This window comes from Sorex araneus, chromosome 1 (genome assembly GCF_027595985.1).
Source record: "Sorex araneus isolate mSorAra2 chromosome 1, mSorAra2.pri, whole genome shotgun sequence".
Taxonomy (NCBI): Eukaryota; Metazoa; Chordata; class Mammalia; order Eulipotyphla; family Soricidae; genus Sorex; species Sorex araneus.
This window is the reverse complement of record NC_073302.1, coordinates 437,193,392-437,206,252: the sequence shown is the minus strand read 5'-3', so window position 1 is coordinate 437,206,252 and position 12,861 is coordinate 437,193,392. Positions and strand designations below refer to the sequence as shown.

At 48.1% G+C, this 12,861-nt stretch overlaps 1 protein-coding gene across 2 annotated transcripts in view; it reads right to left on the bottom strand.

The window, feature by feature from the left end:
* The window catches only part of UBN2 (ubinuclein 2), an 81,600-nt gene that overhangs the window by 28,643 nt on the left and 40,096 nt on the right, over positions 1-12,861 (bottom strand). For both annotated transcript variants that reach the window (XM_055124517.1, XM_055124519.1), the window contains exons 7-8: positions 11,449-11,519; positions 6,564-6,693 (exon numbers count right to left, since the gene is read on the bottom strand). In XM_055124517.1, the coding sequence (XP_054980492.1) occupies positions 6,564-6,693; positions 11,449-11,519 (201 nt within the window). The remainder of the gene's footprint in view (positions 1-6,563; positions 6,694-11,448; positions 11,520-12,861) is intronic.

The window sequence follows — 12,861 nt, the reverse complement described above, 5'->3', positions numbered from 1 at the left end:
TGCTTGTCTTTGTAGACACAAGTCCTTTTAAAATCTGATTTAAAAAAAGTATGCAAAAAAATGAACTCAGAACTCTTCCTTTCTTTTTTCTTTTTTTTTTGCTTTCTGGATCACACCCAGCCATGCACAGGGGTTACTCCTGGCTCTGCACTCAAGAATCACTCCTTGCAGTGCTGAGGGGACCATATGGGATGCTGGGATTTGAACCCGGGTTGGCCTCGTGCAAGGCAAACGCACTACCTGCTGTGCTATTGCTCCAGCCCAAACTCAGACCTCTTTCTAATTCCAGGCACAAAAACCAAATCAAAATGGACTGTCACTGTCACTGTCATCCCGTTGCTCATTGATTTGCTCAAGCAGGCACCAGTAACGTCTCCATCGTGAGACTTATTCTTACTGTTTTTGGCATATCGAATACGCCATGGGTAGCTTGCCAGGCTCTGCTGTGCAGGCGAGATACTCTCATTAGCTTACTGGGCTCTCTGAGAGGGGTGAAGAAATCGAACCCGGGTCGGCCGAGTGCAAGGCAAACACCCTACCCGCTGCGCTATTGCTCCAGCTCCAAAATGGACTAGAAACTGGATATCAGATCTGACTCCATAAGGGACATGGAGGAAAACATAGGCAAATACCCGCCAAGACACTGAAACTAGAGGCATCTTCAGGAATGAAACACCACTGACCAAACAAGTGGAAACAAAGATAAACACATGGGACAACAGTAAGAAACTTCTGCACCTCAAAGAAAACGATGCCCAGAATACAAAGACAGCCCCTGGAACAGGAAAAATTATTTTACCCAACACTCATCTGACAAGGGGTTAATATTCAAAATATATAACGTACTGGCAGAACTTTACAAGAAAAAGACATACAACCCCATCAAAAGCTGGGGAGAAGAGATGAACACAAACTTCCTCAAAGAAATATAAATAGCCAAAAGGCACATGAAAAAGTGCTCTAATTATCAGGGAGATGCAAATCAAAACAACAATGAGATATCATCTCATGCCACAGAGTGGCACACATCAAACAGAACAACCAGTGCTGTCATGAACGTGGAGAGAGGGGGACTCTCATTTACTGCTGGTGGGATGCAAACTGGAGAAACAATATAAACATTTCTCAAAAAACTAGAAATTGGACTTCCATACAATCTAGCGATACAGCTCCTGGAAATATACCCTAGGGGCCCACAAACACAAAGCAGAAAAGCCATCTGCGGCTCTATGTTCACGGTGGCACTTCATAATAGCCAGAGTCTGGAAACAACCCAGGCGCCCAAAAACAGGTGAGTGGAAAGACAAACTACGGTACATCTAAACAAGAAATACTATGGAACTGCTAGGAAAAATGACAACATGAAATTTTCTATTACATGGATGGACATGAAGAGTATCGTGCTGAGTGAAATGAGTCAGAGGGAGAGGAGCAGACATAGAATGATTGCATTCATATGTGGGAGAAATACATATATATGTATGCGTGTGTACATACACACACACACACACACAGAGTATGTGAATAATACCCATAGACAGCAGAAATAAGGGAAAAAGGCAGGAGGATTTGTCCACGGTAGGAAGCTTGCCACAAAGGGGGAGGGAGAGGGTGATTAGCATAGAGAAAGAACACTGTGACAATGACAGCTGAAAATGATCACTCTGGACAAGAACTGAGTACTGAAAAGTGGTGAAATGCATGATACCCTTCACTAAAGGAGGGGGAGAGAGGGGAGGGGGTAGGGGGGAAGAGAAAGGGAGAGAGAGAGGGAGAGAGGGAGGGGGGTCTGCCATAGAGGCAGGCTGCAGGGGAGAGGCGGGAGGGAGGGAAAACTGGGGACACTGGTGGTGGAAAATGTACACTGGTGAAAAGATGAGGGTGATGGAACATTGTATGATCCAAACCCAATCATGAACAACTTTGCAACCATGTATCTCATCGTGATTCAACTTTTAAAAAAAGATTAGGAAAAAAAAAAAAGATTAGGAAATTTTAATGTTCTTCTTGGTTTGGGGCACAATCAGTAAACACAATCAGTTTCGTATTGACTCCTGGCTCTGTGCTCATCGTCACTCCTACACTCGGGGATCATATGTGATTGACTCTGGGTTGGCCTCATACAAGGCATGTGCCTCACTTCCTGTACTACAGCTCCCGCCCCGTCACTGTCACTGTCATCCCGTTGCTCGATTTGCTCAAGTGGGCACCAGTAACGTTTAAATTGTGAGACTTGTTACTGTTTTTGGCATACTGAATATGCCACGGGTAGCTTTCCAGGCTCTGCCCATGCGGGTGAGATACTCTCAGTAGCTTGTCGGGCTCTCTGAGAGGGGCGGAGGAATCGAACCCAGGTCAGCTGCATGCAAGGCAAACGCCCTACTCACTGTGCTATGGCTCCAGCCCCTCAGGCCGCTAAAATATGATTTTTATTAAGGAAATAAATTATCAGGGATGCAATATGCTATAGGTACAGTTTACACTTAATAACATTGTATTAATAACATTTACTGTATCAAGAAAAGCAAAATTTGGGGCTGGAGTGATAGCACAGCGGGTAGGGCGTTTGCCTTGCATGTGGCTGACCCGGGTTCGATTCCCAGCATCTCATATGGTCCCCTGAGCACCACCAGGTGTAATTCCTGAGTGCATGAACCAGAAGTAACCCCTGTGCATCGCTGGGTGTGACCCAGAAAGCAAAAAAAAAAAAAAAAAAAGCAAAACTACCAATAATCACTTCACCCCATGCCTGTCAATAAATATAATTTGCACATGACAAAGCCTGTTAAAAATTTTTCCATTAAATAAAATGTGTGTGAGGAGCCACAGAGAGTGCGGGGTTAAGGCTGCTCTCTCGGCCTTCACACAGAGAGGCCAGACCCTGTGCCACCCCACCCCAGCAAATATCTAGCATCATGTGTGAGCACATTTCACTATGTAGCTAAGACATATCCATCAACAGTAACCCTACATGCAGTTGTGAAAATGCGTCTGACCCAAAGACAGAAAACCCAAGTGGCATAATGCAAGCTGTAGAAGAAAAAGATAGTATGACTCCATTGACATCAAAGCAAAAGCCATGGGGCAGAACCATAGTACAATGGGTAGGGCAGTACAGTGGATAGGGCATTTGCCTTGCAGGCGGCTGAGCCGGGTTCAATCCTTGACATCCCACTGTGGTCTCAAGAGCCCACTAGGAGACTCTTACCGGAGAGCTGAGCCAGGAGCAAGCCCTGAGCACAGCCAGGTCTGGTCCAAAAACAAAACCCCCACCAAAATAACCCTAAAAAACCCCAGGGCAGGTGAGATAGTGCAGGAATTAAGGTGCTTCCTTGCACCCCAGTGACCCAGGTTAGAGTCTTCACTCCACTAAGACAGAGCCAGAAATATGCCCTGAGCAACCCTGGATGTGACCCAAAACCAGAACAATCCATCAACAAAAATCAATGACGAGCAACAGTTAGGGGTATCAAGACCAAGTCATGTAAGAAACGCAAGGGAAAGATAAATGCCTTTTGTTCCATAGGTATAAAGGATCTAAAATAACTCTCAACATTGGACCTGAAATGTTTCTGAGGAATAACTTATAATTCACAAGGAGATAGGTTCCTATTTCTCATTCCCAGAGATCGGCAGCCAGCTTTCTCAGCTGGAATTATGCCCGGTCGGCTCAACTGTCCCTGTCTGAAGACGCAGCCAAGGTACCAGGGCTGAGACCGCAAGCAAATTTCCTTTGTTCTTTAACCTACTTTGAATGGAAAAAAACTCCAGTTTCTCAGTCCACAAACTATTTTATTAATGGGCACGAAGTGCACAGAAATCACAGTTTCTTCGCTGCAGGGACCCAGGGCTGGCCTGGCTCTGCGGGACTGCCACCCACTGGCCAGAAAATACTAGGGTGACGCGGGAGTATAATCACATTTTCTCATGCAGGAGTCCGGACTGGGGAGAGAAAGGCTAGTTGAGAGTATAGGACACTCTGTGACAGAAAACTAGAGGGGGGGATGGAGAGAGCACAGCAGGTGGGGCGCCTGTCCTGCAAACAAAACCCTAGAGAGAAAGTAATCTTATTTGCAGATGAATATGAAAAAATAAAAATGAGGAGTGAGAAGAGAAGCATGGAACAAATGACCAGGTCCAATTCTTTCCCCAGTTACATTTTTGCCCTTATTTTCAAAAAAATTCGTGTGTGTGTGTGGGGGGGGAATTCTTTTACTCTTGGTTATAAATTTAAGTAATATTCAAATTACTTTCTATTACTCGCAAGCTACACATATTTTTGTTGTTATTTCTCTGAGGGCTACAGGTGGCCGGATCAAACTCAGAGGCGTGTAGTCTGCCAAGCGCCCCTTCCGATACACAAGCAAGCGCAGAGGAACCAACACAATGAACAACTGAACACGGGGGCCTGAGTGACAGCACAATGAGTAAGGCGCTTGGTTCGCACTTGGCCAACTGGGGTTCGGTCCCAGCACCCTCTGTAGTCTCCAGAGCACCGCTGGGAGTGATCCCTGAGCACTGCTGGGTGTGGTTTCCCAAAAGAAGCAAGAACAAAAAAATAAAGACATGAAATAAAGGGGACATAAAAATAAGGAAGCCATCAAGTGGCCGAGAGATGCTCTATGCGAGGGAAAGCCGAGGCAGAAGGACAAGAGCCAGCATGGGGAGCGCCGGGCTCGGTTCAACACACGGAAGAACACTGTGCCCGCGGTAAGGAAGGGGAGTTTCTGTTTGAGAAGAGCACTCAGACTCACGCAATCACTCAGTGGGCAGGCAAATGAGTGACCACACCGAGAATCTTTTGTTCTTATTTTGTGGCCTCACCCAGCAGTGCTCAACCATACTCCAGGCTCTGCTTTCAGAATCTTGCTTGGTGGGCCTTGGGGGACCATATGGGATCCTGGGAATTGAATCCAGGCCGACCACGTGTAAGGCAAGTGCCCTGCCCACCGTACTATCCCTCTGATCTTGTTTTTGAGGGGTTGGGTGTGGTTCCCCAAAGTACGAATCTGTCTCATCACAGAGCATTAGCGTTAAGTATCTGAAATGTCCTGGGTTTCGTCCTCAGCACACAGTCTTTTCTTAGAAAACACCATTTACTTTTTCTCTCTTTTTCCTTTCTTGGGCGTCCCTGGCAATGTTGAGGGATTACTTCTGGCTCTGTAGTCCTGTTGGTGCTCAGGGGACATATGAGATATGCCGGGGATCGAACCTGGTGGGCCACGTGCAAGGCAAACGCTGCTGTACTATCACTCTGGCCCTGAAAACACCACTTACACTTACTGAAAATGTAGGATAACATAGCCTCAGTAGTTCAGGTTTATTGGGTTACTCCCGTTACAGTGTTCCTATTCCTCTTTGTTTATTTGTAGTTTCTTTCTTAGTGTTCTGTTGACTTGTAAATAATGTTTTTCTCTTCTCCTTGAGTCCTTTGCATAGTTTATTCAGAGCAAGTCCTTTTTGTATGGACACAGGAAGACTTAACAAATGTTATGCTTTTGTAACCTAGGAGTCATTTGACTCTACATGATATTTTCCTCCAGGGCATCTGTTCTCTCAACCTAAGCCTCAGCTGCCCTTACTTCCTAGCACCCCCAAAAGCAGGGTCCCCACGAGAGACGAGATGGACCCAGGGCAAGCGGTGAGTTGTGTGCTACCCTGGCATCGAGATGGGCCTGGCCAAAGTGCCTAATGCTTAACTATAAGTTAAGAGCTTGATCATGGACAAATGTTTTCATGATCCAAACAGTGATACTAGATTCGGACCCTGCTAGGGTGAGGAATGATTAATCTGGCCTGAGTGCTGTGGTCTGAGCCTGTGGCAAGATGTTGCCAGAACTGCCTTGCAAGCCTCAATGTATCCTTTGCTATGTCCATACAAAAATAACAAGTATTAAGATGTTGATAAGTTCCTGGACTAAGGAAAAGAAAAAAAACCTTAAGAGTGAAGAAGGGCTTTGGAATGCCCTGCCCTCAGGAAGGGCTTTCTTATGTTGATTTTGCTACCTGGCTGGGTGTAGCCTAGAGGGTAAGGTGGGAGAGACAAGTAGGAAGAGAGATGAGAGAAGCTAGAAAGAAGAGGCAGTTGATCCAGAGAGAGGCCGGAGCTGGGAGTGCGGGAGATGAGAAAGATGGAAGATTGAATGAACAGTAACTAATCAGCAACCAGCTTGGTCCTCGTTCTTCCTTCGCCTGTCCTTGACCACCGGCCGTCCCGATCCAGTCCATACACAGTGGTTCCAGGGCACCGAACGTGGGCGGTGAGACAGAGCCGCCCGGAGAGCCCGAGAGTGCTCGCGCCCCTCCACGAGGGCCACGTGCAAGGCAAACGCTGCTGTACTATCACTCTGGCCCTGGAAACACCACTTACACTTACTGAAAATGTAATTATTTCTCAAAGGCTTCCATGTACGTTTAGGAACTTGCTATGATGATTCAATAGTCCAATATGAATGTAAATATAAATACCTGTAAAGCAATTGTTCCACAAAAGCCCCGCCAACAGACTAGCTTTCCTATAGGCTGTGCAGTCCTGGCTACTGACCGGGCGTCCCCCAACTTACCTGGACATTGAGATGCAGCTTCTTCAGCCGCTTGACCAGTGTTTCCTTATTGCACGGCACAAAAGCTTCGAGGTGCGAGTAGACGCCACTCCGGGCGACAGGGCCCAGTGCCTGGAGCTGTAACTCAATGCTGCCAAACGATAAAGTACAGAGAATTTAGGCAGCCTACACGAGCAAGGAGGCAATGGTGATGAGTCTTACAGTTTCCCAGGATTTCCGAGAAGTTACTTGCAAGGGAGAAACACCACCGGTAAAGTGAAGCCATAGAAAATTCCTAGAGAGTAGGAGGGCGAAGGGGGGACCAGTCTGAAACGATCTGCTAGGGTGACCGAGCTTGAGGGTCACCAGAGTCATCCCCGAAGGTGCTCAGGAAGCCACATTGGGCCCGGGATCCAACTCACGACATGTGCTAGAACTCACCTTGGTACAATATGCATTTTGTATACGTGATGAATTTTTAAAATCAAAAATACATTTTAATAGAATCACCAAATTAGAATTATGAAAGTTGTTCATGATGGGATGATGGGGTTTCAGTCACACAATGTTCCAACACCCACATATTCCCAGTGTGTATTTCCCACCACCAATGACCCCAGTTTCCTTCTGGCCCCCTTCATCCTCTGTAGCCTGCCTCTATGGCAGACACTTTCTCTCTCTTTCTTCCCTCTCTCTCCCCCTACCCTCTCTATCCCTGTCCTTTCTCTCCCTCTCTCTCCCCCTACCCTCTCTCCTCTCCCTCTTCCCTCTCCCTTTCCTCGCTCTCTTCCTCTCACTCTTCCCTCTCTTTCCCTCTTCCCTCTCTCTCCCTCTTTCCTCTCTCTCTCTACTGATTATATACATATATATATATTCTATGTTGTATATACTTTTATAAGCTAAAGAACACGCTAAAAAATCAAAAGGAAAAGTAAATGCACCTACAGTCATTTTTGTTGTTGTCTTGTCTAGCTCACAGCCAACACAGGTTAGATGCCTAGCATCCCATATGGTCCCCCAAACCTCTCCAGAAAACACCATTTGACCCGTAGCACAGAGCTAGGAATAAGCCATGAGCAATGCCAGATGTTGCCTAAAAACAGATAAACAGAAACCAACCAAATACGGAATGAAACCAAAATGTAGGAGTTATTCACGAGCTCCTCTGAAGAGCTCTGAAGTGGGCAGAGGGTCTGCAGAGTGTCCTGTAAGAGGGAGCACCTGTCCGGAGTCCTCCTTAAGAATTGTTGGCAGCTGGAGAGATAGTACAGAGAGAAAGGCACTTGCCTTGCATGCTGCCGATCTTCGTTCAATCCCCAGCATGACATATGGTCCCCCAAGCCCAACAGTGATGCCTGAGCACGCAGGGCACAGACCAAGCCCACCCTCTCCTCCAAAAAGGAAAGACCTTTCAGGATGAACTGGAATCTTAGGACAAGAATGTCAAGACTGAAGGGCTGGAGCGACAACACAGCAGGTAGGGTGTTTGCCTTGCACACAGCCGACCCAGGTTCGATTCCCAGCATCCCATATGGTCCCCCAAGCACTGCCAGGAGTAATTCCTGAGTGCATTGTCAGGAGTAACCCCTGAGTAACGCCGGGTATGACTCCCTCCCCCCAAAAAAGTCAAGACTGCTGGCTCTTCCAGAGACTCATAAATCAATCTCAAAAGAGATTCTCGGACCCAGGCATGGCTGAATAATGTGGGTTATATTGGAGGGGAGCAGGTTAGCCCAGTGGCTGCCCAAACGGAGTCCTGACAGCCACTTGGTCCCACAACCCAAAATTGCCTCCAGGTCCTAGCCATATCCCACCATCTTGATACGGACCTGACCGAGAAATCAACTTACTGAGAATTTAGGTATGCGGGTTTTGTGACTGAAATCTCCAGGTTTTCTCAGAGTCGAGTCGAGCTACCTCCCCCAACCTCCCCGTACTTCTGGAAGCCCTGGCAGTCACATGCACACCCCAAAGCCACAACCCAGTTAAAAAAAGCTACTCCAACTATACCTTCCTGATAAAAATACCGAACGCCCTGAACAAGCATGATGATCTCTTATTACCTGTACTGCAAACCGTAATGCACAAAAGGAAAGAGAAAGAAGGAAGAAAAGTGCTGATGTAGAGGCAGGCTGAGGTGGGGGGAGAGGGAAACTGGAAATGTACACTGGTGGAGGATTGTATGGTGGAGGGTGTTGAAACATTGTATGACTGAAACCCAATCACAAACAGCTCTGTGAAGGTCTATCTCATGGTGATTCAATCAAAAAATTAAGTTAAAAAAAAAAAAGAATTCCGAGGCTGTGTCAGCAGAGCCTTGTTCGGAAACCCGAGGGAATGTGGAGTGCGCTGGGTATCCCCTGCCAGACCAGACTCAATCAGGCCAACAGTCCTGTTCTCCACGACTCTAAACCTCCTTTCCACCCCAGAATGGGGAAGCAACAGGGAGGCAGAGTCGCTGTGCCTGGTGGGCCTTCAGAAGGTCAACCCAGTCTCCGGGGAAGGGGAGTAGGCGTATTCAGGAAAGCGGAGAAAGGAGTGCAAAAGGAAGTGTTAGTCACTATGGCCTGTTTAGCTGGAGGCAAACTCTTTGTTTTGATGTCACCCCCAGCAGTGCACAGGGGTTACTCCTGGTTCGGCATTCACCAACTGTTCCTGGCGGAGCTTAGGGGATCATATGGGGTGCCAGGGATTGAACACGGTCAGCTCCACTATCACTCCACCTCCCGAAAGCACATTCTTTATGAAATAAAAAGTAGGTAGGCGGGGCTGGAGTAATAGCACAGCGGGTAGGGTGCTTGCCTTGCATGTGGCTGATCCGGGTTCAATTCCCAGCATCCCATATGGTCCTCTGAACACTGTCAGGGGTGATTCCTGAGTGCAAAGCCAGGAGTAACCCCTGTGCATTGCTAGGTGTGACCCCCCCAAAAAAAGAAGAAAAAAAAAAGTAAGTAGGGGCTGGGAGACAGCAGAGCAGGTAGGGCGCACTAGGGATGCACCTGACCTGTGACCCTTGCACCACGTGGTCCCAGCAACGCTGGGGTCAGCCCTGGAGGCCCCCGTAGTACATGCAGCCTGGGTATTTCTGGCACCACAGGGCCAGGCAGCATCATATCCACAGGCCCTTGGATTAAAGCACTGGCCCAGTTGGCCAAGAACGGCTGCCCAAGTCCCCAGACCTCCTGAGCACTGCCTGGGAGCCCCTGAGTAACCCCAGGTCTGCCCATCCCCCAATAAAACAAAAAAGAAAAGAAAACCGGATGGGCTCTAAAACTGTAGCATCTGCAAACAGACCCGGGAGAAATGGACAGGGCAGCCTGTTACCAGGTGGCCGCTCTTCTGCTTATCTAAGGCTGCCCCCAGAGGAAAACAGGTGGTCCCGACCACAAAGGGTAAAACTGAAAAGGACCGTGGGTCAGTGTCTGTCAGATCAGGGGTCTGAAAAAAAAAAAAAAGAGTCACAGAAGGTGGCAGAGACAGGAAGCACTCACGCCTTTTTTTAGAGCAGACTGAATCACGCTAATCACGCTAATCACTAAATTAATCATAAAACCAAGAATAGGAACAAGATCCCTGTCACCACACCAAGCAGCATACTAAGTTATCTGCTTCACAAGCCTGGGTGGAGGGGGGGCGGGGGAACTCACAGTTTCAGTGTATTACAGAATGAGATTAATTGACAGAGTTCCGAGAACCAATAAACCAACGCAGCCTTAGACTGCGTGCAAAACTCTCTCTGCCCCACGGTTAAAGACAAAGCCCCAGGGCCCAGGGAGACAGCTCACACACCACACGGCTCCTGCGAGCTGTGCTATGTAGCTTGGCAGGGGACTTCTGGTACGCCACACAGCACTGCATACAAAGCCCCAGATGTGTGAGCACGACCATACTGTGCACCGCCACCTAGAGGGAACCCCCGGGGAGCCACAAAAGCATCACAGCTAAGCAGCGCAGACCTCAGAGAGCACTGGGGTGGTGAGCTGGCCCCGGGGTAGTGTCGCCCATTTCCAATGTCAGCAAGAGTGAAGGAAAAGGGGGGCTCTGGAAGATGGCGGAAGCCTAAGAATCTGCCCGTTTGTTCTGTTTCCTTGGACTACATTCACAGGGGGGCAGAGGGCAAGGGGTGCCCGCAATGCTCAGGGCTGGGCCCAGGGCTCCGGGACGCAGAAACCCGTGTCCCGGCCCTGCCACTGCTGTGTATCTGATGCTACTGAACTGCCAGGGCACAGCACACATCAATTCTCATCGGGGAGCAACAGAATTTGCCACATTCCCACGCCCCGTCTTTGCTGCCGAGGTCTGTCAGAGCCAACGCTACACTCCATCTCTGTGCCAAGGGGCCAACACAGGCCAGGTTCAGAAGCAGCGCTGATCTGACCACAGTCCGAGACCCTGTCGCCTCACTCGTGCCCAACGGAATGAGGAAAACTGACAACTCAACTGCGACCCTGACCGTCCTTCCTCCTCGCTCCCCAATCTAACACCTGCCTTCTCCACATTGGCCCTCAACTGGCTTCACGTTGCCACCTGTCTGAGCGACATGTATGTAAGAAGTATGATTAATCTCATTAGCGGTCAATGGAACGATTTTCCCCAAACAGATGGAATAAAGATGAATGATATGAAACATAATGTATACACTCAGAGCTAGGGATCCCAGAGAAGTATTTTCATATAAGGTGCCCCCCAAAATCCAACCGAAGGTAGCACATAGCCCATAAAGGAAGGGCCCCTTGCTTTGACAGCTACAATAGCAGAGCCTCAGAAACAAACATTCATCAGATGAGGTGAGAAGGAAAAAACCTATTGCATGAGTCTAATCAGCCCCGCTGAGATGCCGAAGGGAATCCTGAAGGTTCAAAGACTTGTTAGGGTTTTTGAATCAAAGAAGAAAAAAATTACTTACTCAAGAAGAATATTATTCATATCCTGTGTAAAGAATTTTTTCCTTCCTTCTTCATCAAAATGTTTGGCAGCCTAGACAAAGAGAAGACGTCAGTGTAACACTTCTTAAACACCGGATCTGTCTGTCCATCTATTTCCCACAGAACGCCGGAACAAAATAGAGCATACACATACACGCTCTTCCTCCTTTTATATCTGCATTTAAGCTCTCAATCTTCTGAAATTTAGAAAACTGCACACAAAAAACTTGTTGGGGCTTTGGGTGTGTTGTGCATTTCATGTGTTATTTACTAATCCTTGCTACGAGCTCCAAGAGAAGGCAGATGGCTCATTTTCTACGGACACGCATGATATTCTGTATTGGGTCCCTCATAACTGTATTTCCATCTTCCTAACAGCCAACATTGTTGATACTGTGGCCACTTCACAAATAAGGAGCCTGGAGCTGGAGTGACAGCACAGCAGGTAGGGCATTTGCCTTGCGCACAGCCGACCTGATTTTAATTCCCAGCATCCCATATGGTCCCCTGAGCACCATCAGGAGTAATTCCTGAGTGCATGAACCAGGGGTAACATCTGTGCAACACGGATGCGACCAAAAAAGAAAAAGAAAAACAAATAAGGAGCGGACCTCAATCTTACAATGTGTTCCCAAATCAGACGAATGGGCAGGTGGGGCCGGGATTCTGAGTGCACTCTCTCACCTCCTCTGGTCAGCACCGCCACATCCAAGCTTCATTATGTCTGTCACCTTAATCAGCCAACACAAACATGCATACAAACCCCAGACACTGTGCCATAAACAAAACGGAGTGGGAAAAAGACAAAAAGTAAACTTTGGGGGGGTGGGGTAGGACGCACATCAGGCAGTGCTCGGGGAACCAGGTACTGGGACCATATGAGATGCCAGGGATCGAACCCACTTTTACTGCACACAAAGCAAGCCCCCTACCCACTGTACTATCGCTCCGGTCCCACAAAAAAGTAATATTATTTTGAGGAGCCGGGACAATAGTATAGTGGGTAGGGCATAGTCCCTGCATCCCACATGTTCTCCCGAGCCCTGCCAGGGAGCAACTTCCAAGTGCAGAGCCAGAGTAACCCCTGAGCACTGCAGGTGTGGCACTCAAAAAACAAACAAAAAAATAAGTTAGAAAACTTGCAGTTATCAAGTGATTAATGAAGTGTGTGTGTGTGTGTGTGTGTGCGCGTGTGTGTGTTTCACCAGGGATCAGAACCAGAATGTCACACAACGCGAGGCCCGTGGCTTACCATGGAGCCCCAGGTATGAAACAAATCCTACGGGTAATTTGCTACCCAGGTGTCAGAGTGGGAAGCAGCCCTAGGAACCTTTGCATGGCTATGGCAGGCACAGAGAGGGGTGGCAGCCTGACAGGACCCCTAAGGGACTCTG